Source organism: Actinia tenebrosa, unplaced genomic scaffold, assembly GCF_029948245.1.
Source record: "Actinia tenebrosa isolate PJP-AT-01 unplaced genomic scaffold, QUT_ActTen_1.0 PGA_scaffold2__45_contigs__length_23673736, whole genome shotgun sequence".
Classification (NCBI taxonomy): domain Eukaryota; kingdom Metazoa; phylum Cnidaria; class Anthozoa; order Actiniaria; family Actiniidae; genus Actinia; species Actinia tenebrosa.
Window position 1 is genome coordinate 15,486,026 of NW_028292579.1, and position 24,788 is coordinate 15,510,813.

At 39.6% G+C, this 24,788-nt stretch overlaps 1 protein-coding gene and 1 pseudogene across 1 annotated transcript; both read right to left on the minus strand.

The window, feature by feature from the left end:
* Positions 1–367: 367 nt before the first annotated feature.
* Positions 368–4,784, minus strand: LOC148909402 (uncharacterized; annotated as a pseudogene).
* A 3,277-nt stretch (positions 4,785–8,061) lies between these two features.
* Positions 8,062–13,450, minus strand: LOC148909403 (uncharacterized). The gene is made up of 2 exons (XM_089034120.1): positions 11,770–13,450; positions 8,062–11,627 (listed from the first exon to the last, which is right to left on the minus strand). Exons 1-2 carry the CDS (start codon positions 13,448–13,450, stop codon positions 8,062–8,064), a joined length of 5,247 nt encoding a protein of 1,748 aa, XP_088890246.1.
* Positions 13,451–24,788: the final 11,338 nt, after the last annotated feature.

The following is a 24,788-nucleotide window of genomic DNA, read 5'->3' on the forward strand; positions in this document are numbered from 1 at the left end:
GTGAGGTCTTTATGACTTTGCTAGTCCCAACAGCAATTGAATGGTCATTGCATGTGAGGAAAATGTACTTTCAAAATATATCATGCAAAAAACAAAACAGATACACTGTGTTTTTTTCCTGTGCCATATAGCATGTCAATGTTTGCATTCCTGGGATTCTATTTTTTTTTTTTTTTTTTTCAATTTATAAACTTCAACACTTTAAAAAAATTTTACTAGAACTTTTTTACTAAAAATTATTTACTAGCTATCATTGTCTTATTTTAAGCATGTCAATAAACAGCTTAGTTTGGAATATTTAAACATGTCTTTACCTCCTTTGTTTAATTTTTGAAATGAAGATTGAATATCAGTTTTTATTGCCTAGAGTTCATTTATATCTCTGGAAATGGACTCATTGCTCCTTGTTGTAGACATTCAAATAGATGCAGACGCATTTTAGGCACATCAAATGTCACTTCCTTGGGATCACGATTATAAACAATGCATGTTGCAAATGCGATAGCGAAAACACCGCAGTCGCTTCCATTTCTTTGTTGCTGGACAGGTACATGGTTTATTCCAACAAATCTGTCTGCCATCAAATATTTGACTTGTTCTTCTACTTCGTCTTCGATAATATCATGAAATAAACTGTCAAACAAATTTACTTCCCCTGGTAAGCATCCAACAGAACTTATACATACCCAATGTGCATTTCCGGTGTGTAAAATTTGGACAAACTCACTTGACATTACATCAAAGTTTCTAACTGGCCCAAGGGTTGTTCTCTGAAATCCTTCTATTAAAGGATTGACTTGCTTTAAGCAGATGTGAGCCACTTGTATTATGCTACAGGTTAACCACCCTACAGGTGATTTGATAGTGTTAAGGTCAGCCTGTGTCAGATTCCCGAGGGGAGCAGTTTTGTCTGCATTGCCTTGTATTACATTTACAATTTCAATTTCATCATCACTCTCTTGGTCACTTGAAGAAGTACATGTGGTAGAAGCACTATCAGCTACAGTGTTGGTACTTGATAGGTCTACGGAACTGTCTTTATTTGATTTAGTACAGCCACCTGTCACAGAAGGGGGTTTACTAATTGTAGAAGGTTTGTGAATAGGATTCTTACATCTGTTGCAAATCCATGTTGTTTTAGCATTGTTTGGCATTCTCTTATATCCCATACAATCTAAATGGAAAATTTTCCATGCAGACAGTCTAAGTTGTGACACTCGAGGAGCCTTTCATTTGACTTTGGTTCAGAATTGCAAATACATATATGATCTAAGGCAAGGGCTTTGTTTACATCTGTCTCGGTCTTAGTGGAAGACTTTGATTTCTTGAATTGGGGCAATAAGCGGCAGTTGGGACAGTACCATACTGCTGGAATGGGACTTCTAATTACTAGGCATGAGCAGTGGAACTTCACAAAAGGGCACTGGAGGTTATGACAGGTGATAGTATCTTCTTCTGTACTCTTTCGGCAATAGCAGACTCCTCCATCATTCTTCATTTGAGGTAGGGCTGCCATGTGACATTTCCTTGTATACCATCTTGCTGTAATTTCTGGTAATATGCATAACTTCCATGCTCTAATAAGCTTTGGCAGAAGAGATGACCACAAAGAGGAATCAGGGGAGATTCTCTCAAGGAAAAAAGTTGCTTTGTTGTCTTTGTCAAAAGCACATACAACAAAGTCACAGTATTTCTTCTTTGTGATGTTAAGTTGTTGCTGAACTTGATAATAATATGGATGATCTCTCTTAAGCTGAACTTTGCCATTTTTCTCCTCAAGACAGGAATTTTTCTGAGACATGTAAGACTTAAAATCACAATTATTGATTCCATAGGGGCACTTCACTTCGCCACAACCATCTCCACAGCAAGAACAAGATTGCAAAAAATCTGGGGTAGCATGAAGCCAGGGGTGCTCCTTGTCAATGATCATACCACAGAGTTCAACTTTGAAATCTTTGTGGGTCTGCTTCATTGCCATAGTGTAAGCTTCAATTGCAGGACTCTCTTGTTTAATTCCATGGGCAGTTGCTTTTGATGTAAATTTAAACAAGTGGGGATAACAAATTGACTTTATCAATGACTGAGATGGCTGAGCTGGGTTAGTATGGGCCACAGACCAGCTCATGGAAGCCCCGATGCGCCCAGCTCTGTGCTTGAAGAAAGCATTTCCCTTGGCTTGATTTCTTGTTTCTTCTTCAATTATCTCAATTTCACTGTCAGAGATGGTAAAGTTGATCTCTCGACACTTTTTTAGAAGTTCTGGATAAGTTAGCTTTAGATTGATAGTGTCATATAGGTCAGAGATAGTAAGGATTGAACGGCTTTTAGACACAAACTTATCTGAATAAGGTTGAAATAAGCTCAATATGACAGGCTTTGTTTTGAAACCATTCAGTATTTCAAACATATTTACTGTTTCATCTTCAGTCGGTGGTTTTAAATCCTTTGATGATCCTTTGGGTTGTGCTGCACTCACTGACGGTGGGGACTCAGGATTTTCTGTGCATGCATCAATTTTAAGGTCCAACTCGGCTTTGATCTTTTGAGCGGACTTGAAATTAATATCGCGTGCTCTCGCGTATGGCACTTCATTAACATAAGTGGGGAGTAGCCACGTGCATTTTACTTGGGTACAAGATAGTTTACCTCTAATTCTTGTCCACGCTTCAATGTAGAACAACACACTGGCAATATGCGAACATGATTCAGCTAGTCCAGCTTTGCATCCCATACAATGAGCTGAAAACACCGTCCCTTCTTCGCTAGCAATAATCCAAATAGGGATCGGTGGCTCATTCATACGTTGGGAATGTCTCACCTTCGACAAAACCACGTATTTTCCTGAAATTTTCTTCCCTTGAACACTGGTGATGAATCCAGAGACCATTTGATTATAAGCCTCTAGACTTTTAAAAGCCTTAAACTGCTGAGAAGTATAATAACTTGTTTCCAGTACTAAATAACATAGGAGATCAGTAGCTTCGATCGGAGGTAAACATTCGGTATCTAACTTCGCGTCTAGTAGCGTGACCGGGTCAACTCCAACAAGGGATATTTTTTCCAAATATCGACGCTTCACGTGGTTTTCCAGCTTTGTAGCGTAGTCTGATAGCAGAGGAACAGGGCTGCTGTATTTATCAAGGCATAAATCGTTTTTTTATCGAGATTTTCACTAGACATCGCACTGTTATTACTCGCATTTTTCCGGTCATAACACTGTATTTGAAATATGCTAATTAGCTCGTGGTACACCAATATGGCCGCCGACCCCATGCATTGAGCCCATGACGTCATGTGAAAACCAAGAATAGCGGTACTCTTCTCCTAAGTAATAGGTAAACCGATCCTCCTTTGTGTGTGGGTTCATATACTTATTACCGTCAAAGTGCTAATGGTCGCATGGTTATAAGACTGATCCCTTTGATTTTCTATGCTATTTATGCAAACGCTCCCGGTGTCATCTACGCGTATTTGCAGCTTTACTTTCCCATGGCAATCGGTAACCATGTGAAAAGTCCAAACCGATAAATTTTCGGTGCTGCCAGGGTTGGGCTCTATTGAAAAATGCGTAGGCTACCTGTTGTTCGTCTTAACTCTCATAGGTTGCAGTATACCGTTGTCATCCAAAAACCTAAAGCAAACGTTGGCGTGACTATCCGTACCAATGCAAATGCTGCATATTATCAGCTTCTTTCCTGAGTAGTTCAAGTCTACAGACATTCCGGTAACGTCGACCCAAGATGCCTGGGTGTATTTTTTCTCGCCTGTGTAAGTCGTATAGACACAATCTACTCCAGCTACGTAGGGGTTGTTTATCGCCATATATAATAACTCAGACCCATGCTTGCGGCTGCTTGGCCGGCCTTTAGTAAGTTATGGTCATATTCCTCGGGTATGGTTGGTAACGTGGGAACATGCTTTGGCTTGGGCGCGGGCTTATCAACATGTTCTTTTTTCGGCGGGGATACAAAATGTGGAGTCCCTTCAAAAATGTCAGAGTTCACGTCATTCACCCCAAACTTCATTTCCTTAGTAGCCTTTTGAAGCTTGTTGTTGTATCCCACTACAGAGCCAGCATTCATGGATAAATTACTAGGCATTAACCAACAACCCGGGGCTACAGCATAGTCCAACCTTGCCTTAGAATTTTGTATAGCTAGTTGGTAACGCTTTACGCCCTTGCTAATGTCACCCTCCAAGATTGAACTTTCGGATAAGATCAAGGCTTCGGCTTGCGTCTCTTCTGCGGCGCCAGTATTTCCAATTATGCTAGATCGGGTGTTTACCTGAGCTCCAAGGACGCAATACACGTAAGCTTCTATGCTGCGATTCAACCTAGCAAGACCAGCTCTGGTCAGTCCTTTACCTACTTTGGGTATGAAATTAAGATATTGCTTTGTTTGCTCGTCGTTAGTAATCTTAATAATCAATGGATTACTCCCTGCATACTTGCCACCCTCGTCTTTAAACAATGGACCGTCTCTAATTACCTTAGTGACTATGTCATTTGGTTCGAAGAAGGTGCTACTGTCGTAAGTTGTCTTATGATATCCCGTGTTCCATCGTAACTGCAATGCATGAACTTCCTTATCGCTTAGCTTGTGTCCACCAATACCCCAATAAGCCCAAACATGACCTAAACCATTGTTAGCACCGGTGGCGCATCTAAAGTTTTCCCCCATAACCCCAAACTCTTTACGAAGTCTGTCGTAAGCGGAAACGTCGTATTTGTTATCTCTAGGATTGAACATAGCATCTCCTGGTAATGCAGTAACGCCCATCTCATGTAGTATTCTTCTAACCGTGAAGCGAAAATGAAACATGAATATTGAATTCTTCATTAAATTCGCGCTTACGCCGCAGCCGCTGGTGGCACACCAAGCCGCAAAGTTTAGTTGCTGTGGCCAGTATCGCATGTTAGGACCTCTTAACCATTCGTGAGATTCCTTAGCGGTGGTATGAACAATGGGAACTCTTCTGAAAATGTCTCGCACCTCTAACGGAAAGGAATGGTCGTTAGAAATCCGCATGTTTAACGTTAGGTCCAAGCTTGGGTGTTCATCAAATGGAACCGCAGGTATCGGATAGGTGCTAGTACCAAGCAATAATTCATTCGACCAGCTGGGCTTAGGTTCAACATGCACGGGCTTATGTGGCAAAATCTTAGGATGCTTCAGCTGAGAGTCTATTTGATTGACCAGTGTAGGTTTCAAATCCTCATTGCTGTACATCCTGGAGCCGTCAAAGTAAATCCCATCGGGTCTTCTTTCGAACTTACTAGGGTCTGCATGTGGAAACATCTTCCTAAATGCTCTCCAATTCCAATAGTCCCGATTATCGTGATGTGGCTGCTCCTCAATGTCATTCCCAAAAGCGTCGTACATTAGTATATATAATGGATGTTATACCGTCGGCACCTAAGATGTACCCAGATATTCCCTATACTACACCTAACGAAATGAACGCAGAGAATTTCAGACTTAACAAAGCAAATCTAATACTGGCTTACTTGGAAGGGCAGACAAACACTACGAAAAAGTTAGGAAGAAATACGTTAGAGCCAGTAGCACGCTACATAAGATTGCCATAACTTCAAGATCCATATCCGTAGTGTTAACGGGCTCCTGTGTCGCTACTTCGCTTACCGGACCCGGAGTAATCGTAGGGGTTCCTTTGGCCGGCGTTGGGGCAGCCTGCGGCATTATTTCTGCTGTTGCTACGGGCATTATGAAAAAGCTATCCACGAAAATATCAAAACACGACACGACAATAGCTCTGTCAAGGTCTAAAATAAATACTATTACCGACCTTGTTTCAAAGGCATTGCGTGACAGAAAGATAGACGACGTAGAATTCTCGATTATCCTGGCCGAAGAGGAAAAGTACGAGAAACTAAAGACGGACATAAGAAACAAAAAAACAGTCGTAAAAGATCTTTCCGAGGAATCTCGCAAAAAGATCTACCAAGAAGCGAAAGAAGAGCTCCAAAGAAAGCTCGCTCAATAAATATTTGCTTTGAAAAAAGCGAGACAGGATTTTATTTGCATATTGAACGACAGTCTGGTTCATATGCCGATTAATTTCACAAAATATTACACAGCCTCTGGCGCTTTCACAAAATATTACACAGATATGAAAAAACTTGTGTAAAATAAATTAGGATAACGTCATCGCCTGGGAATCCATCCCAAGAGGAGGTGGTTGGGGTCGATTTTGTAAAATATTTCGTAAATTACGTCAGGGTAATAAGGAATGTCCTTATCCAGCCGACAGAACATTGACTCGGCCCTTCTCATAGTATCTTCAGAAACCTCAGGAATAGAGTCACCGGTAATCTCAGACAAAAGATAGGGAGGGAATACCTTTGTAATATTTCCCTAGCTTTAATTTTTTCAATGTCTTCCTTAAGCTTTGCGGGGTTGGTTCTTTTAAGTCAAGTGCAATCATTTCCATTACTTCATTGTCAAGGTATGCGGGGCGATAACCTCGGATGTGACTCATCCAGTCCCTAAAGTATTTTATTCTCTTATAAGGTGTTTTCTAACGACCTCCATTTGCGTAATATTGCTCTCTGGTAGCATTTGGTACGGCATTTGTGATATTTTTGCCGCATTTGTAACACTGCGCTGACGTATCCTCTTTTATTCTCATCTTCTTACCGCAGCAAATATACTTATTTGGCTTACTAGGCTTAAACTTGGGTTTCAAGCACTTTACACAAAAGTCATAAGCAAATTCTTTACATTCGTGCATAGTATATAGAACAAATATCTTAACTTAGTAATGCGGGGCACCAATAAAACCCGCAGAGAGCTTTTCAAATCGAATTACGCAGGCAATACCCAGACCGACCTTACGGGTAATACCCGCGGGAGCCGCCTGTACGTGAGGGCGGGTAGTACCCGTGTAATTCCGGGGGGTGACCGCGAGTCCCCCTTACTGCTGCTTCCGTGGAATATATTTGACCAGTTTGAATAGCAGCTCAATAGCCCACCTCCGAGATATGCTTCCCCCGTCACGCACAAAGGTTTCAGTATGAGGCTACGTGCTAAATTAAATTTATTTTTACCGCCTGTCACGAATGACTGAGGATTTAGCACGTAGACTCATACTGAAAACTTTGTGCGTGACAAGCGAAGCATATCTCGGAAGTGGGTAATTGGGAGGGCACAACAATAGGTGTCCAATTCCAGGAGATTGAAATTCTAATTTTGTTTTGTCCTCTAAATTGAGCTGCTCAGTTTGACGTCAAATGCAAATGTCTATTGATTGATATGGCTTACCGACAACCAATTATAAAATAGCTAATGCTAATATTTCATAGGAAACCAATGTGAGGTGAAGAACGACTGTCCTGATAACTCAGAATGTATCAATCCAGCCATTTTTGCAAAATACCAATGCAAATGTTTATCAGGCTTTAGCAGTTCTACTGGAGATAACGCATTTGACATAGGCCGTGGAATCACATGTTCTGGTATGGATTAATTTAAATATATTATTTTGTAAACAGCTACTCCACTCTGCACTGTTCTGCTATGATCTCGCCCTCAGGAGCGCATTTTCGAAGAAAAATCCTATTTGCCGATAGACGAAAAAAATTCCCAAGATGCAAGAGATTCTCAAATTAAGGAGGAGAACGGAGTGCCTGCTATGAAGGCAAAGGTTTTGCTATTACGCCCCCGAATTAACATTCAAAAACAAAACGGAAATGATCCAGTCGCCCTACCTTTCCTCCCCCTCCCTGTAATAATTGGATTCAAGCGTTTTACGTTTTACATTGTTCTTTATTAGAGCCAAACTTCGTTCTACACTACAGATGAGAAAAACCGTGTGTCTCACCGTCGAACGACGTTGGCTTCTAACCACGCCGTCCGCCGGTGATGACGTCACGACTGTCGCGGTATGCAGCTACATGGCTCCTCTAAATACCCTACTAGTATTTACAATCAATCAAACGTGAAAACTGTTCAAACTAAAGTTCATTCTTTATCTAAACTCAATCTTTAAACGTTTATAGTCCATCGATAAGGCTCCTCGTCGGGGAATCGTCATCTTCTATTCTTCCTGGGCAACCAACAGCACAAGTTTCTGCACGGGTCTCTCCAACGTCCTTGCCTTTCTGTTGGGTCCTTCGGTACTTGCATTTCCAACTGCCAGTCGGACCTTCCTTACTGTTCCTTCTTCATCAGGATACGTTTCTTCCACTCTACCCAGTCGCCACTGGTTACGGGGTATGCCTTCGTCCTTTATAATGACGACGTCATTAACTCTCAGGTTTCGTCGGGGACGAGTCCACTTCTGCCTTTGCTGGAGTGACTGGAGGAATTCCCCCTTCCAGCGATTCCAAAACTCATTTGCAAGAAACTGTACTCTGCGCCATCTGCGTTTAAGGTACATGTCGGCACGCTGGAACTCTCCCGGTGGCGGTAATACCAGTCTTGACTTGGACGTCAGCAAATGATTCGGTGTAAGGGGTTCTAGTGAGTCTGGCGATCCAACTGTGTCTGTTGTTAACGGTCTGCAGTTTATGATGGCCTCAGCTTCACAAAGGAAAGTTCTTAAGGACTCGTCGTCTAGCTGTTGTCCAGAGTTCTCGAGCATTGAGTTGAGAACGTTGCGGGTTGTCCTTATCTGCCTCTCCCAGGCTCCGCCCATATGGCTGGCTGCGGGTACGTTCATCTTAAAACTTGTCCAGTCACAGCCTTTCTCTAGCAAGAACCGGTGGATCTTAGACTGATCCATTTCCTCGAGGGCGTCCTTTAGCTCTCCTTTAGCCCCAACAAAATTAGTTCCTTGGTCGGACCTTATTTGTCTGACAGGCCCTCGTCTGGCGATAAAGCGGCGCAATGCGTTTATGAACGCGTCTGTATCCAATGCGTTGGCGGTCTCGAGGTGGACTGCGCGTGATGCCATACAAGTAAATAATACTCCGTAACGCTTCATTTCCTTGCGCCTTTCCTTTATTGTCCACGGACCGAAATAGTCTACCGCGCAAAAGGTAAACGGGGGTGAGGGTTCTACCCTATCCGTAGGCAGGTCGGCCATTCGCTGTTCTTGTACGCTACCACGAAATTTACGGCATTTTACGCATCTGTAAAGGTACTGCGCTACGGCAGAATTCCCACCGATAATCCATACGCCTGTAGCTCGTATCTGGTTCATCGTGATTCCTCGGCCTTGGTGTTCGACTATCTCGTGGTGGTGTCTGATTACTAGCTGTGTAACATGTCCCTTTCGTGGCAGGATAATAGGATGCTTGAGTTCGTTGGATACATTTGCACGCCGGATGCGACCGCCGACTCTCAAGATTCCATCGGCGTCTACGAAAGGATCTAGTCGGTATAACTGACTGCATTTCTTCATGGATTTGTTTCGCTTTCTTGCCTTCTCTCTCGTCGTCTCGGCGTCGGTCACCTTAAGTGAGCGTAGAACTCGCAGCTCGTTTGAATAAGCTGTCACTTGCACAAGCTTGATAATCTTGTTTTCAGCTTGACGCAGCTCTTCAACTGTCAGCGGCTGGTCTATCTTCTTAAACGTACGCTCTGCAAGCTGTGGGGGTTGTTTATCGTTCTTACCACTTGCCTTGTCGCGCAACTTGTTGATGTATCTCAGGCACAACGCCACTGCTGTTTTAGCCTTGTGCCAGCTAGAGAATCTTTCTAGACGTTCGAAGATCGTCGCAAATTTCATGACCTCTTTTGTCGATGTTGAGAAGACTTGCAACTCCTTCTTTACTTCTGGGTCGTCGTCAGAGAGTACGGGGGTGAACTTGTGAAGTCGTAGGCCGCCCTTTGCGCACATCAACTGACTATCTTGAATTAGCTTTATTGCTTCGTCCTCTCTAGCTACAGACTTCAACCCGTCGTCCACGTAGAAATTTCTTCTAATGAAGTTGGCAGCTTCACTACCGATCTCTTCCTCGTAATCATCTGCCGTTTTCTTCAATCCGTAGTTGGCACACCCGGGGGAAGACGCTGCACCGAATAGGTGCACAGTCATTCTGTACGTTGCTGGTTCCTTGGTGGTATCTCCGTCCTCCCACCAGAGGAATCTTAAGAAGTTTCGGTGGTGCTCGTCTACTCTGAATTGGTGAAACATTGATTCTATATCGCAGGAAAATGCAACCTGTTCCTGTCTGAATCGACATAAGACTCCTACCAGACCATTTGTCATATCTGGGCCTTGCAACAAGTGTTCGTTCAAAGAATGACCGTTATACTTTGCGCTACAGTCAAAAACCACGCGAACTTTGTCGGGTTTTTGAGGGTTGTATACCGCATGATGCGGTATATACCACATCTTGTCTTCTTCGTCTCCATCTTCTTGGGGAACTTTCTCCGCGTATCCCTTTCCGATAAGATCGTTCATAAAGGATGTATAATCTCTGTGTTGTTTACTGTCATTCTCTAGGCGAGACTTTAATTTGCTAAGTCGACGCAGGGCGAAGGTTTTGTTATTCTGTAAACGCGGTTCCGATTCTCGAAACGGTAAAGGCATCTGATAATGGCCGTCCGGTGCTTGCCAAATATTTTCCTCCATCCTTGCTAGAAACTTTCTGTCATCTTGAGACAAGGGCGTTCCACGTGTCTGTTTCTCGAAGAAATCGGCTTCCAGTAGCCTTCTGACTTGCAGTGGATTTATCAACTCCCTTACTTCGTTCTTTACAGAAAACAAGCAATTTTTTTTGTCGTTTGGGTTGATAATTCTCGTGGTAGAGTTCACTACTTCATGTGCTACTAATCTATGACTGACGCCAATGGGATCCCATTCCTCGTCGGGAGGAGATGGGCGTATGTTTCCTATAATCCCCCAGCCGAGATCTGTCCTTTGTGCGTAAGGCTCGTTGTTATCACCTGAGATGATCTCGCGAGGGATAATAGCTCTTGTACAGTCTGATCCGATTAGTAGTGCGATCTCAACGTCGTCTCGGTACGGCATTAACCGGTTTGCTATCCTCGATGTGTGCGGCCATTGTCGAGCTGAATCAGGAGTGGGGATCTGATTTCTTCTAGCTGGAACCGTCTTCCGCGTGTAGGCCTTGGGTAGAGGGATGCTAATTTGGTTGCTAAGATCACTAACGACCAAGCCCTTGACTTTCTGACACGTTATCATCTCCGACTCAGCATGCATCGTAGACAGCAGTAATTGCGTTTCTATTCCTGAGGCTTCAAGCTTCTTGAGCGTCGTCTCTTTAACAAACGTCGTGTCCGATTGGTCATCTAGAAGTGCGTAGATCAGCTCGCGTCGTTCAGGTTCATCGCTGTGGTGTAGCCAAACTGGTACAATCATAGAGTTATACTGACCCTTCTCATCGTTTCTCGTTAAACAGTGAGAAGTGCCGCGATCTGCCTTACTGACTTGAATTTCATCAGCTCTCTTTGGAGTATCTCTGTCGCCGCTTTGATCAACTTCGTTCTTCTTTGAAGCGTCCCCTTTATAATCAGCGTGAAGAGATGTCGGGTGAGGCTTGTTACACGTTCGACACGATCTTGGAGTTTTGCAGTCCTTGGACAAGTGACCGCTAGCTAAACACTTGAAGCAAAGTCCCTTTCTCCTCGCTACTTCCTTTCTTTCCTTGATTGTTTTTTTCGAGAAATTCACTACACGCTTCGATATCGTGTCTGTCGTTGCAATTCAAACACGACTGTTCCTTAGACGTAACCTTTGCCATTCCCATGTTGACTTCTTGACTCATGGAGGTAGCAAAGGCGCCGCTTGCACGGCTTGGTTTCCTTCGGTCAAACTTGAATCTGTTGGGCTTACCAATTTCTCTTGACGCTTGTCTGGGTTCGTCGTGGTCTCCCCTCATAGCATGTACCGAGATGATGGGGTCGCATGCAATGTCTGCCTCTCTAACTAAGAACTTGACGAATACTGAGAAGGGTGGGAACCTTCCTTTCTCCTCTTTCCACTGGTACACTGTTCGTCCCCACCGGTCGATTAACCACCTTGGAAGCTTAGATGCTATCCTTCGGTTTTCTTGATCATCGTTAAGGACGTTTAGGTTATTTATCTTCTCCATCGCCTTCTCACACTGGACAAGATAATCTGCGTACTTCCTTAGTCCTTTACTGTCGGTTGGATGAATCTTTGGCCACTCGTCGAGTTTATTACGATAAGCTGATGCAACAGAAAATGGGTCCCCATAGCGTTTTGCAAGCATCTCCTTGGCTTTGAGGTAGGCGTCTTCTGAGTCAAGCAGAAGGAATTCATCAACAACTTCTTTAGCTTCTCCTCCAACGTACTTAGATAGAAAGTGCAGTCGTTCTCTAGGTCTTGTCGCTCTTCCTTCGACGAGCGTCTCGAAGGCCTTAACCCAGGACGGATATTCTAGAAGATCTCCACAGAAAATGCTAGGCTCCGGAAGAGGGAGTCTGCTCTGATTTTCAGCTAAGAGTTTGACCACTTCCAGCAGCTGACCTTGGGATACCGTCGAGTCTTGACTGGATTCACCTTGCTTAGGGTAGGAATGGGCTTCCTGTGGTACACTAACAGAGGTTGTATTTGCATTCTGATGCAATGGCGGATCATGATGGTCTCCTCGTGGGCGTGCTGAAGCAAACGGGGGATCGTGGGGATTTATCTGTGTTTCTCCTGCCTTTCTATGGTCTTGTACGTCTGGCGCATGCTCTGTTTGGCCAATCCCGTAGGGCCGATTTGGAGTGCTCTTAGCTCTTGGGCTGCTGTTGGTGATCACTCGGCTGTAGTCTGCTCCTTCTTGCTGATCGTCAATACACTGTTGTATTTGTTCATCGATGTACTGCCCGCAGCACCCTTCCGTCGGTGTCGAAGATATCTGTTCTTGTCCAGAGTGGCTCATTTTTTCTTCCATCAATTTCAGTTTAAGATCAATCTGCTCTTCAATCTTCTTTAGAATTTTCTTCATTCTTCTTTCTTCTTCCAATACTTCTTGTCTGCGTTTCTCGATCTCCTCTAAAGTCCTTTGTTTCACTCGTTCTAATTCTTCTCTTTCCGATTTCAACGCCTGGGCTGACTGGCCTCTATCTTCATTTTCGCGGGCTTGCATTCCATTCATTCCGATCATTTTTTCGTGCAGGTGCTTCAACATTTCGAAATTTTCTCTCGAAATATCATCATAATCCTTAAGTAAATCGATCCTTTCTTCTTCAGATTCTGTGATACTCTCTAATTCTTCCTTTATTTTCGTTAATTCGTCCATGTTTACCTGCAAATTTCGTCCTTCGTTCTTCAGGAGTTCCACATCGGTCTCGTGTGACACAATTGATCGTGTTCTGTTTACACTTCTCTTCCATGCTCTCGCTGTTAATCTGTACTTGTTCCTTAGCTGATCCAACCGAAATTCTTTCCCTTTCGTAGTCTGAGTTCTTTTTCTGGTCTTTATTCCTTCGATAGCTTCTTCTAACGAGGCTTGAAGAACGTCGGCTTGCTCAATGAGGCTGTTGATTTCGTTTGCATAATCCATGTGGTCGGTGAATTTTTGGTCGTTAAATCACTTAGATGTCGTTTAAATTCCCTAAAATTCCTTTTAGAAGTCGTCGTTCGACTGTAATAATTGGATTCAAGCGTTTTACGTTTTACATTGTTCTTTATTAGAGCCAAACTTCGTTCTAAACTACAGATGAGAAAAACCGTGTGTCTCACCGTCGAACGACGTTGGCTTCTAACCACGCCGTCCGCCGGTGATGACGTCACGACTGTCGCGGTATGCAGCTACACTCCCCTTCCTTCTCCTCAAAGCCCAAAGCCCCGCTCCGCAGGCTATGTGATATGAAATTTTGCCATTGCAATCTCGAAAGTAGGGTTGACTTTTGGATGCTTGAATTAAACGTTATGATTTACAAATTGTGAAGCCAAATATCTCACAACAACAAGATAAGGCATCAAAAAATTATATACCAAAAACAAACCTGTGATTCAAAAAAAAAAAAATGTTTAGACACTGTTGTAATATTCTCATAACAGACTCATTTCTTGGTTCAAATTTCCAAACCTTTGTCATCGTTTGTCCGATTTTCCAAACTTTGTCATCGTTGGAAAATGAAAGAAAATTTGAAGAGACTGTATACTATTGAAAAATTCCACGAAAAAAATTGAAACACGATTTTCTAATTCTATTTATCTGGATTGGATTGGTTTGTGTATGTATTGTATTGTAATATGTCTACGGGAAATGTCCCGCCGGAGGGGACATTTCCCGGGAAATTTCCCACTTTGGGGTCCATCCAAGTGGGAATTTTCCCCCGACCGGGAATTTTCCCATGAAACCGGGATTTTTCCCCGGGAAATGTCCCCAAAGTGGGAATTTTCCCACGGGACAGGGAAATTTCTCCGGGAAATGTCCCTCAAATGGGATTTCTCTCCTGTGACAGGGAAATTTCTCCTGATGATTAATTTGCATTTTTAATTATAAAAACCATTGTTTAGTCGTTATTTTTTATTTTTTTAGCATATGTTACTAATAATCAATGTACTAAACAATTTTTTTTATCGGATTAGAACTTAATTTCTATTTTTTTCCCTTTCACTTATGGCATTACTTTTCGAAAGATTGGCTTAGCAAATAGAGTATTTAAAAAAAAACAACCTTAAAACCTTTTAAAACCTTTTGTCGTTACTTGTTCTTTCAATTATAATTAGCAAACCTGTTCATCTAATATTAATATTTCAAACACATGTTGAACGTTTTTTGCACTTTCCTATATGCTATTGGATTACCGGGAAGATCTAACTAACTACCAAGACTAGGAGGTGGCCTGTAGAAAATACTTTCCTTATCTCCCGTTCTGTTATTTGTTTTTATATTATATTGATGATATTGGCGTTCTATCTTTCTATGCAAACCAATGAAAGAAATAACAACATCATGCAGTTCCTTGTATTTTTATTCGTTGACTTGACTGACCGTGATAACAATGCTGAAAAGAAGGCACAACTCCAGGTTACCGTAAGATATGACATTAGTTTGAAAGGACGTGTCCTTAGTTTTGTTCCAATAAGTCTTATATACAAAGCGGTGATTCAATATTGCCAATCTAAGAGAGGAATAAGATCCCAAAGCTCAAGTTGACGGTGGACTGGGAAAAAGCAGAACAAACAAACGGCAAAGATCCTGCACCTTTAGCTATTAATAACATTTTCAGTAGCCGTTCTTAATTTATTCGATAAATAAGGGAATATATATATATATATATATATATATATATATATATATATATATATATATATATATATTCAGTTACCACGGTCAATGCAAGCCAAAATTACTCTTACTATAAATAAGCGTAAATTTCAGTATTCGTTAAGTGGGTATGTTTATTCACTCGCAAAACATCACGGGAGGACGACACGCCCTTCTAGTTAAATGCCGTTTTCTTTCTGTTAAATGCTATTTTTGACGTGATCAAGCGGCAAGAATTTTCAGTTCCACTGTTTCATGAATAACAGTCAATAAAGAATTATTAAGTAGTATTAGGAATTGCCATAGTATGCACCCTGTTTCAATGTCTTTTGAGCATTTGAAAGTACCAAGCTTTGAAGCTAAAAGGTATGTACCCTATGATATAATCACGCATTCTAATCATCCCCTGAGGGATATAACACCTGCAGATTACTAGCATCAAACGAGACCAATCAAATCATTTGCTGGATCAGCTTCTTCTTTTCTCTTAAACTCTAATTAAACTTCCTGAAAACTTCATGGTTTGGTTTACAAGTGCGGGGTTTTATTCGATAGTCCAGTATGTGTTGATAGGGAAAGGCAAGCACCGACCTCGATTGTCCAAGCTCGCTAGATTCTCAAATCTAAATCATAATGAATGAAAAGGCACCAAGTATATATTAGGCTTCAACTCTATTTACTTGTAAGTTAGTTCTGGGAACTAGAAAATTAGACTAGATTCCCTTTTTTTCGGAAAGTCCAATTGCTGCATATAACTATCGCCGAATTACTGCGAAGAAAATCTCAAAATAAATGCAACAAGTTTACAAAAATAATGCTATTCATAAATAAGGATACTGCTTTATGCAGTATCATACACATGAGCCGGTTAGATTGTTAAACGCGATGCCTACAATAGCATACTGACAGGCACCGAAAATCAGTAGCTCGATGGAATGGACGTCCAGAAAATCTGGATTGTCCGGAGTGAACACCAAAATTGAGTCAATTTTCTCTATTTTAACTATACTTATCGTGGGTTTTTCGTAAAACTTGTTATCAAAATATCATCTAGGTAACGTAATAAAGTCAAATATGTTACAATTTTATGTTACAACTACCGTTGCTATGACAACATTAAGCACCCTAGGTAACCCTTAACAGCCGATAAGACACTAAGAAAATTGAAACAAACTAGTTTTCATTACTGGAATTTTATGTTTGCCAACTATTGGTCATTTTCATTTAGATTTAGGTTGTCAATCAATGGTCACCCGCAACCATACTTAAGTACCTACCTACTCCAAACCCAAAATTCATGCAACTTAAAAAAATCCTAAAATCCTAAAATTGAAGCTAGAAAAGAAGAAAACAAACACAAAGATAGACCTAAATGATAGAAATAATATCCAGATGAAAATTGCCCTACCCCTCCCTTTTTCTGGTTACCATGGCAACCAGCACCTAGCGAAATCAAAGGATAGCGCCTTTTGTGTTTCTTCTATTTTCTCAAAAATTTCCACAGAAACCGTAGGTAAACACTAATATCTACTTATATGTGAAGTTTGCTTTCTAAAAAATATATTTTTCGAATAAATATCCAATTTCAAAGCAAACGGGAATTGTCCCATCGCGCAATCGGGAAAAAAATTCTAAAACTGATTTAAAGATTTTAATGGGAAATTTACTGCCATCATATCATTCTTCGTGTGCTAAAACATTCGCTCTGAAACCCGAATGCACTTTGTTTTTGGTTTGTAAAAGTTATAGTCAAAAATGTCACTAAGGGACATTTCCCGTTTTCATGTCTTCGAGGGCCTTCGGCAGAAAAACGCAAATAATTCTTAAAATCCTTGCTCCAACACGCTGATTCTTTCGGCAGAGCATGAAAGAGACCTAACCATTGGAATAGAGGCAAAAGAATTGTCATATTTATCGAATTAACAAGTTTTTATGGAGTTTGAACTTTTTTTACTTCATTTCAAAACTTAGGGTTCGCATCAGGTCTTGTGAAAGTGTTAGACATCATCAAGACTTTCTCCAAAATGTTGTTGGGAAATGTCCCTCGGCTTACATTAACTGTGTAACTCATTGTATTGGGTGAAAAAGAGCTGAACTAGGTCTAGATTAATCCTGTAAAGTTTCGGGAATTTTCGATAAAAATTCGAATTTTATCCCACACTTCGGGAAGAATCCCCTCAGACGCGCGTTTTCGAAGAAAAATCGTATTTCCCGATTGACAAAAACAAATTAAAAAATAGACAAGATGCCCGAGAATAAGAGGCAGCTTTTGGTGTAATTCCATGAAGAATGAGTCAAAAATACAAAGGATATAACGATTTAACCTTATACAAAATCGCGGGACAAAAAGTGGGAACACGACATAATAGTATTGTATTGTTTTGGACTGTATTGTTTTGGATTGGATTGGATTGGATTGGATTGGATTGGATTGGATTGGATTGGATTGGATTGGATTGGATTGGATTGGATTGGATTGGATTAAAGAGAGCCCTGTTAAAACAGAAACAAGAGAAATATTTCCATTACTAATTTACTAATTAATAATAGTACTGATAGAGTGAGGGCATTTAGCCCGTGAAATAAAAATTACTAGTCAACGTGTAATAGTCTACTCAAATAGACACAAAAGAAAACAATGGGATTAGGGTCTACTAAAGTGTGTTCATAGTCAAATATCTATCACGGGTTTAGTGACTTCCCTATAATGATATATAAAATATATGAATATCAAAAATACATGAAGATATAGAAATATAGATAAGTGATAGTGCTTGAGAACGAGGTTATTCCGGGCGAAAGCCCCTTGGAAATAAATTCAGAAAAATTAATTTACGACCTCGCTGGGAATCGAACCCACGACCTTCGGAATTGTACTACCAATGCTCTACCAGCTGGGATAGAGGTCAGACTGGGAAATAGATGTTAGGTCGCGGTAATTATGATGCAAAGATGAGAATATGAAAAATTCCAAGGGTCTTTCGCCCGGAATAACCTCGTTCCCAAGCACTATCACTTATCTATATTTCTATATCTTCATGTATTTCATAAGTGCTACGCGGTCCACATATTCTCATCTTTGTGTCAAAAATATATATTATTTAATTAGAAAATTCGAAAAACGTCACAAGTTAATGCACTTAATTTCAAACAAGGATATTCTTATCGTTAAGAATAACGGTTTAAGAGATTTATGACATCCCTAAGTTAAGAAACGTAATATTCTCATTTACGAAGGTCAAAACATTCCTTTAGGGCAATATTCGATTCTGCTTTCGAAGGTTTTTTTGATAAAAACATTTTGTGTTTTTTTTTAATTGAAAAAAAAACAACATCCCTGTCTTTGCTCCGGTTCTGTCTTTCGTTTTTGTTTTTCGATTTGAAAATGATAGAATAGATATAGCACTTTTGTAGTGTTGCTTCTCATAGCGTATTAACTGATTACTGCGTACCCAAACGCTTTGCCCAGTTTTCGAGCGGCATGTTAACACCCTGTACATACAGCGCAGTTTTCGTATGACTGTGAAAAGCTCACGGCACGAACACGGTCGTGACACGGCAAGGCATACGCCAGACCAATCACATCGCGCGAGAATTTACTCTCTATCCAATCAAATACCCGGAACACGGCACAAAAAGGTGCGGACATGGTCACGCCACAGTCACGGCACTGCTAGACCAAGCACATGCATTATGCGAGAAAAAAAACCCAGCCAATTGAAACTCTAAAAAACATCACGGTCACTGCATGGCACGCTAACGCTCTGAGCTTTTCACACTCATACGAAATCCGCTCTACTGTACTTTCAACACACTTTCATTCCTTGCACAAAAACCAAGGTTGGGCTTCCTGTGGAGGAGCGAAAAATATCTACCATTTAGCCTCGCTTTGGTTTAGAGTTAATTTCCTGACAAGTGAATTTGCATGTGTCACTTTCACGTGGTGCAGAGAATGAATCAAAATAAATGCCGGGGAAACTCATTTTCGATCGAAACGCCCAAGAGATTACCACATAAATATTTTAACTTTTGAACGCAAAAAGTGCTTGATGTTTTTAAAAGGGAAAGAGATTTTTAGATGAGAATTTTTCTGAGATGGCGGTGCCATGCCAGAGGTGGAGACTTGTCTGTGTCAGCACCTTCCACGAAGCCTACGAAAGAAGCTTTGAGAAGTTTGAATCATTGAGGTAATGTCTCGAAGAATTTTCTACTATAAGCAAGTCCAATATTGCAGCTCCACAACAGAGAAGCATTCTCGGCAAGCCTACTGATAAAAATTTTCCACTAAATTTCCACGATGAACTATTTGCTCCCCTAAGAGAAAAGTGTCCTGAAAAGCCAGTTGAGGTAAGAAGGTTCACTAATTTTATCGAATCTTTTGTAAAGAAATATTTTGTTTAGAAATGGTGAAAAATTACGTCAGTAAAGAAGTTACTTTCGTAAATTTGATTTGAAGTATAAATAAATAAGAAAGAGGTATACTCATTGTAAGACATACTATACACTTTTGATGGTTTGAATGCATCTTTCCTATGAAAGGGCGGCCATGTTAATGGTTTTCATATAGTTACCACCAACATGGCGACGATTACGTTATGCAATAGAAGAATACTGGGATGAAAATATAGATAATATTTGAATTCACTAAAATTATGTCCACTAAGCATATTTCTAAGAGCATTTATTTTAAATACACAGGTCCAACAGTGTGTTTTCATGTATGCTAAAACTCGATCACCTTCAGAAGCATCAATCATTATGAAAAAAAAGGACATGTGATAAGTTGGGTGGAGAATAACATCCAATAGTACTGTTCTGGACTGAATTGTTGAAAAGATCCATCTGTTCTTATGAAAACTAAACTAGATGAGGTTTTTAAAAGACCAAGACATTGTCAATGAAATAACTCTAATGTGTAAATGGAGTTGCTTTAAAAAAAGGCAACAAAAAAATAAGCATAAAGGCATCTGTGAAAATGAGAGAAAAGTCAAGAGATCAGTTAGTTTGGCAATTTCTGTGCTACAGAGCTAAAACTCTATCTGTCTGGAAAAGTGTATCAGCTGTCATTGCTTATGTGGCAGGGATGAGCTGATTAACCGGTAAGAACATACCAATAATTTATTGTACTGCAGGTTAATGTTAGTCTTTGTTCTCCATAAGTTTTGTTCCCTAAACCTGTCAATCAACTTGAAAATAAGTTAGCTTTCAGGATAAATTCCCATCATTACTTTTACACTGATTTACACTGTTTTAATCAGAAACCTAGCTCATTTTATAAACTGATTAAATAAGTTGAACAAAAAAAAAAAAAAAAAAAACCCAAGAGATTAAAGATAACTAGTATGGACACGATAACTGTAGCTTTTTTAACCGTAGCCTTTTTGTTTGGCTGATATTATTGAGGAAAACATTGCAAAATGAGTAAAATTGCTAGAGCCACACTATTTTTAAATTGTAAATGAATATTTTCATTGTATCAGATCCAGACTTACTTACTGTACTGAGGCTGAACTACCAAATGAAGATGAACTGAAAAAGCTTGAATCCTGTTGGTTTGGTCTACTAAGAAGAATGGTACGGAATGGCTGGGAAAGGAAAATGAATAGTGACGGAGAAGAAACGTTTGCCTTTAAATATAGGAACTTAGACCTGGAGAGAATAGTGGGAACCCTGGCACTTCGTGATTTTATATACATACGTTACTTGAAGTACATTGCACATGTTTGTAGAAGACCAAATTCAAATTTAACGAAACAGTTGCTGTTTGCAATTCCATCTGCTAAATATGTTAGAGATCCATGGATCAAAATTAGTCAACTACTTAATGTTGATAAACACCAAGCTAAGAAGTCTACACAAGACAGAAAAGTTCTAAAAGGACTACTACATCAGAACTTTGGCTCTGTGTAGACTATATAGTCCCTGCTGATCAACTTATAGTTGGAAATAGCGGAATGACACTGATACTGATACTGATATCATTCATATTTTTTGAAATTCATAAACAGCCCTTTGGGCTAATGGAATTTGAACTTAATTTTATATAGTTACATATTTCAAAACCTCATGGATATCCAATTGAAGTGACCACACACAACACATGCATGGACCTTTATGTATGATAAAGTCTTCTTCATTAATATTCTTTATATAAGATTTTATCCTTATTAGTATTTTTTACATAAAGAATACTAACGAGGACGACTTTATCAGAAATAAAGTTGCATGCAAGTTTAGATGAATGACTTTAAGAGCCTCATCAAGGTCAGTATTAAGCATGAATCACTGACAACCCACAAAATTTTGTCGACTGGCACCCCTGTCTTGGGTTCGGCATACTGTCTTCAACTTGTGGGAGCTTTTTTTTGGAATCACTGAATGTCACTCAGGCTTAAAAACACATGACCTATGACCCCTAACTCACTATTTTTAGCATTGATTTTTGAAGTGAATGGTGGAGTGGTGAAATTTTCTTAAATGATTTGAGTGATATTTTTTGGAGACATCAAGGTTTTTACTTCCAGTATGCTAATGAGTGTGATAGTAGGCATTATTAAATATACGACAATTTACTGCGGTAGTAAAATATCCTGTATAAAACATAATTATCTTACTCAGGGTTTATAGAAAGATTATTGCAAATTTGTTTTCTCATAGTAATCAGTGTTTTGATTTTAAAATGATGACAAATAAACCCAATTGCCTACTATGATATCACATCATTAGCATACTGCAAGTATAAACCTTTATATCTCCAAGATGCATCACTCAAATCATATAAAAATATTTCACCATTCGACTATTCACTTCATGTAGAATCAGTGCTGAAAATATTGAGTTAGGGGTCATAGGCACTTTAAAAAACTCATGAATGATTCACAAACTTTTTGTCAAATTACCACTACTCCTGGAAATTCCTATTTTCTTCCATAAAAACTCTGTAATTTTGCTCTTTCTCTGACACCCCTACCCATCTGAAATTCCAAATTCCTCTGTTGGGGGGGGGGGGGGGGGGGGAGGTATGGATAATTTCTGGAACTACACATTTATCCTAAATTATAACATGGTTTTACAAATATAAGTGAAAAGACTTGAAAATTACTGTGAAATTTAGTGAAAATTAATTTTTTTATATTTTTTGCTTTATAATTTTCTCTAAAATGAGTGCAAAAATGCATGCTTGCACTTTTCCAATAAGTAAAAGCAATGCAATTTTTTCCAAACTTTTCTCAAAGTTTCTTGTTTTTGTTTCTTGTGTTCCTCTTCTGCCATGTGTATTAGAATTAGTTTAGATTGGTATGTGCATAATTTTACATTTAGTTCAGTTCACCATGCAACCACCATGACACGTCTCTTTTGTAAGTAACTTTTGTTTATTCTCATTTTTTTGTATCAAAGTCTTAGTTTATTCTTTATGTATATCCTAACTTACATTAGCTACATAAATTAATATTAATTTCATATTCCTTTAAGGAACCTTGCATTTGTGCATTGTATTTGTTATTGCTATCGTAAAACAAACCATTGAAAGAATGAAAAACCACTAGTTCAAACTGTGCAGTTTGACTTTATCTAATATAAATTTTATTCATCTATTCAGACTTTTCTGTCATTTCTTTAGAATAATCTGATGGAGAATGTGGAATAGAAAAACTAGTTTTTAGCTGTTTTAGTTTGTAAACTATAAAGAGCCTAAATTTTAATATCTTGTTGATTGTGCTATTTATGTATACACTTCAATGTCACTTTTTTCTTGAATGAAAAAGTAAACAATGGCTTTCAATGGGACATTTTTAAAAGCAACACCATTAAGAAGGTCCAAAAAAGAGCACTACATGTATTTATCATTTTTTTCTAATCCAAACACAGATTTACTTGGTAAAGCTTTCTTTTCTTTCAACAATAAGAAACAACCTTTTCAAGAACCCTTTCAAGAATTTTTTTTGTTATAAACTTTCAGTGTCTGACCAAGCACCTATACATACATGTACATATTATATATGTTTATCAGAGTTATTAATATTTAACCTTTTTATGCCATGTAAAAATGATGTAATTCAATTTGTTCCTAAATAAAGTTGTAATTATGATGTTTCCCCCTTTTCCTCATTTAATGGTTGAATTGGTAGGATAATATGTAAATGATTCACATGATAACAATAAAATACTATTCTCTACTGTTGATAAACTTCTCCATCGCTCTGCTGAACCACAACTACCGTCTGCTCCTTCGCCTGAAGTTCTGGCAAATATATTTATGAATTTCTACAACGATAAAATTACGAACATCAGAGATGAGTTGTCATCCCGAATCCCCTCTGATCCTGATGTCTTTGATGAGCTCGATCTGCCGTCTCAAAATTGTACTCTTGATTCTTTTTTGCCTGTGTCTGCTGAAGATTTATCCGTCATGTGTAAGAAGCTGTTGTCCAAGTCGTGTAGCCTCGATCCCATTCCTGCTGACCTATTACGTCATAATCTTTCTTTGTTGTTGCCCGTAATCTGTAACATTGTCAATCAATCGCTCTTATCTGGTACTGTTCCGTTTTGTTTTAAAACTGCAGTTCTTCGTAGCCTGTTAAAAAAACCTTCCCTAAATAAAGAAATTCTTGCCAACTATCGCCCTATTTCAAATTTAAAAATGGTCTCTAAGGTAATAGAGAAAGCTGTTGCAGTGCAACTCGACAACTACTTGTCAGCTAACTCCCTTCACGAGCCATTTCAATCTGGATATAAACGTAATCACAGTTGTGAGTCTGCTCTTCTTCGTGTTTGTAATGACATTCTTCAGTCCCAGGATAAACGTAACTGTGTTGCTATGTTGTTGCTTGATTTGTCTGCCGCCTTTGACACCGTCGACCACACTATTCTCCTACAACGTCTTCGCTCCAAATTTGGCATCTGTGGTTCTGCTCTCCAATGGTTTAAATCTTACCTGTCCGACCGCTACCAATTTGTTTCTGTTGATGGTGTATCCTCCAATTCTCTTCCTCTTAATTGTGGTGTTCCTCAAGGCTCTGTGCTTGGTCCTCTTCTTTATATTCTGTATACGTCTCCGGTTGCTGATATCCTTCGAAAGCACAAGATGTCTTTCCACCTGTATGCTGATGATTCACAAATTTACATCCCTTTCTCCTGTAATGATGACCTGTCTTTTAAAGAAACTATGAAGCACATCAATGATTGTTTATCTGAAATTGATTCTTGGATGACCCTCAATAAGTTGAAATTAAACAAGAGAAAAACAGAATTTCTCATCTTCTCTTCCTTGAACAATCCTCAACACTGTAGTCAAAATCTTCTTTTTGGTCCTGATGAAATTGTCCCCTCTACTCAAGCTAGAAATATTGGTGTCACATTTGATTCTGCTCTCACCATGGTACCTCATATAAAGAACACCTGCAAAACTGCCTTCTTTCATCTTCGTAGCATTGCTAAACTTCGTAAATATCTCTCCGTAAAGTCCACTGAAATTCTTGTTCATGCTTTCATAACTTCAAAACTTGACAATTATAACTCTATTTTATTTGGCCTTCCGAAATACCTCATTAACCGTTTTCAATCTGTACAAAATGCATCTGCCCGCCTTGTAACTCTAACCAAGAAACGCGATCACATTACT

Bases quoted from the DNA above. Each gene is read 5' to 3' on its own strand.
- LOC148909403 (XM_089034120.1), bottom strand. From the start codon at position 13,450: ATGGATTATGCAAACGAAATCAACAGCCTCATTGAGCAAGCCGACGTT. The intron at 11,628-11,769 runs GTAAGCCCAACA...TTGCAACGACAG, and splicing joins ACAAGCGTCAAGAGAAATTG to ACACGATATCGAAGCGTGTA.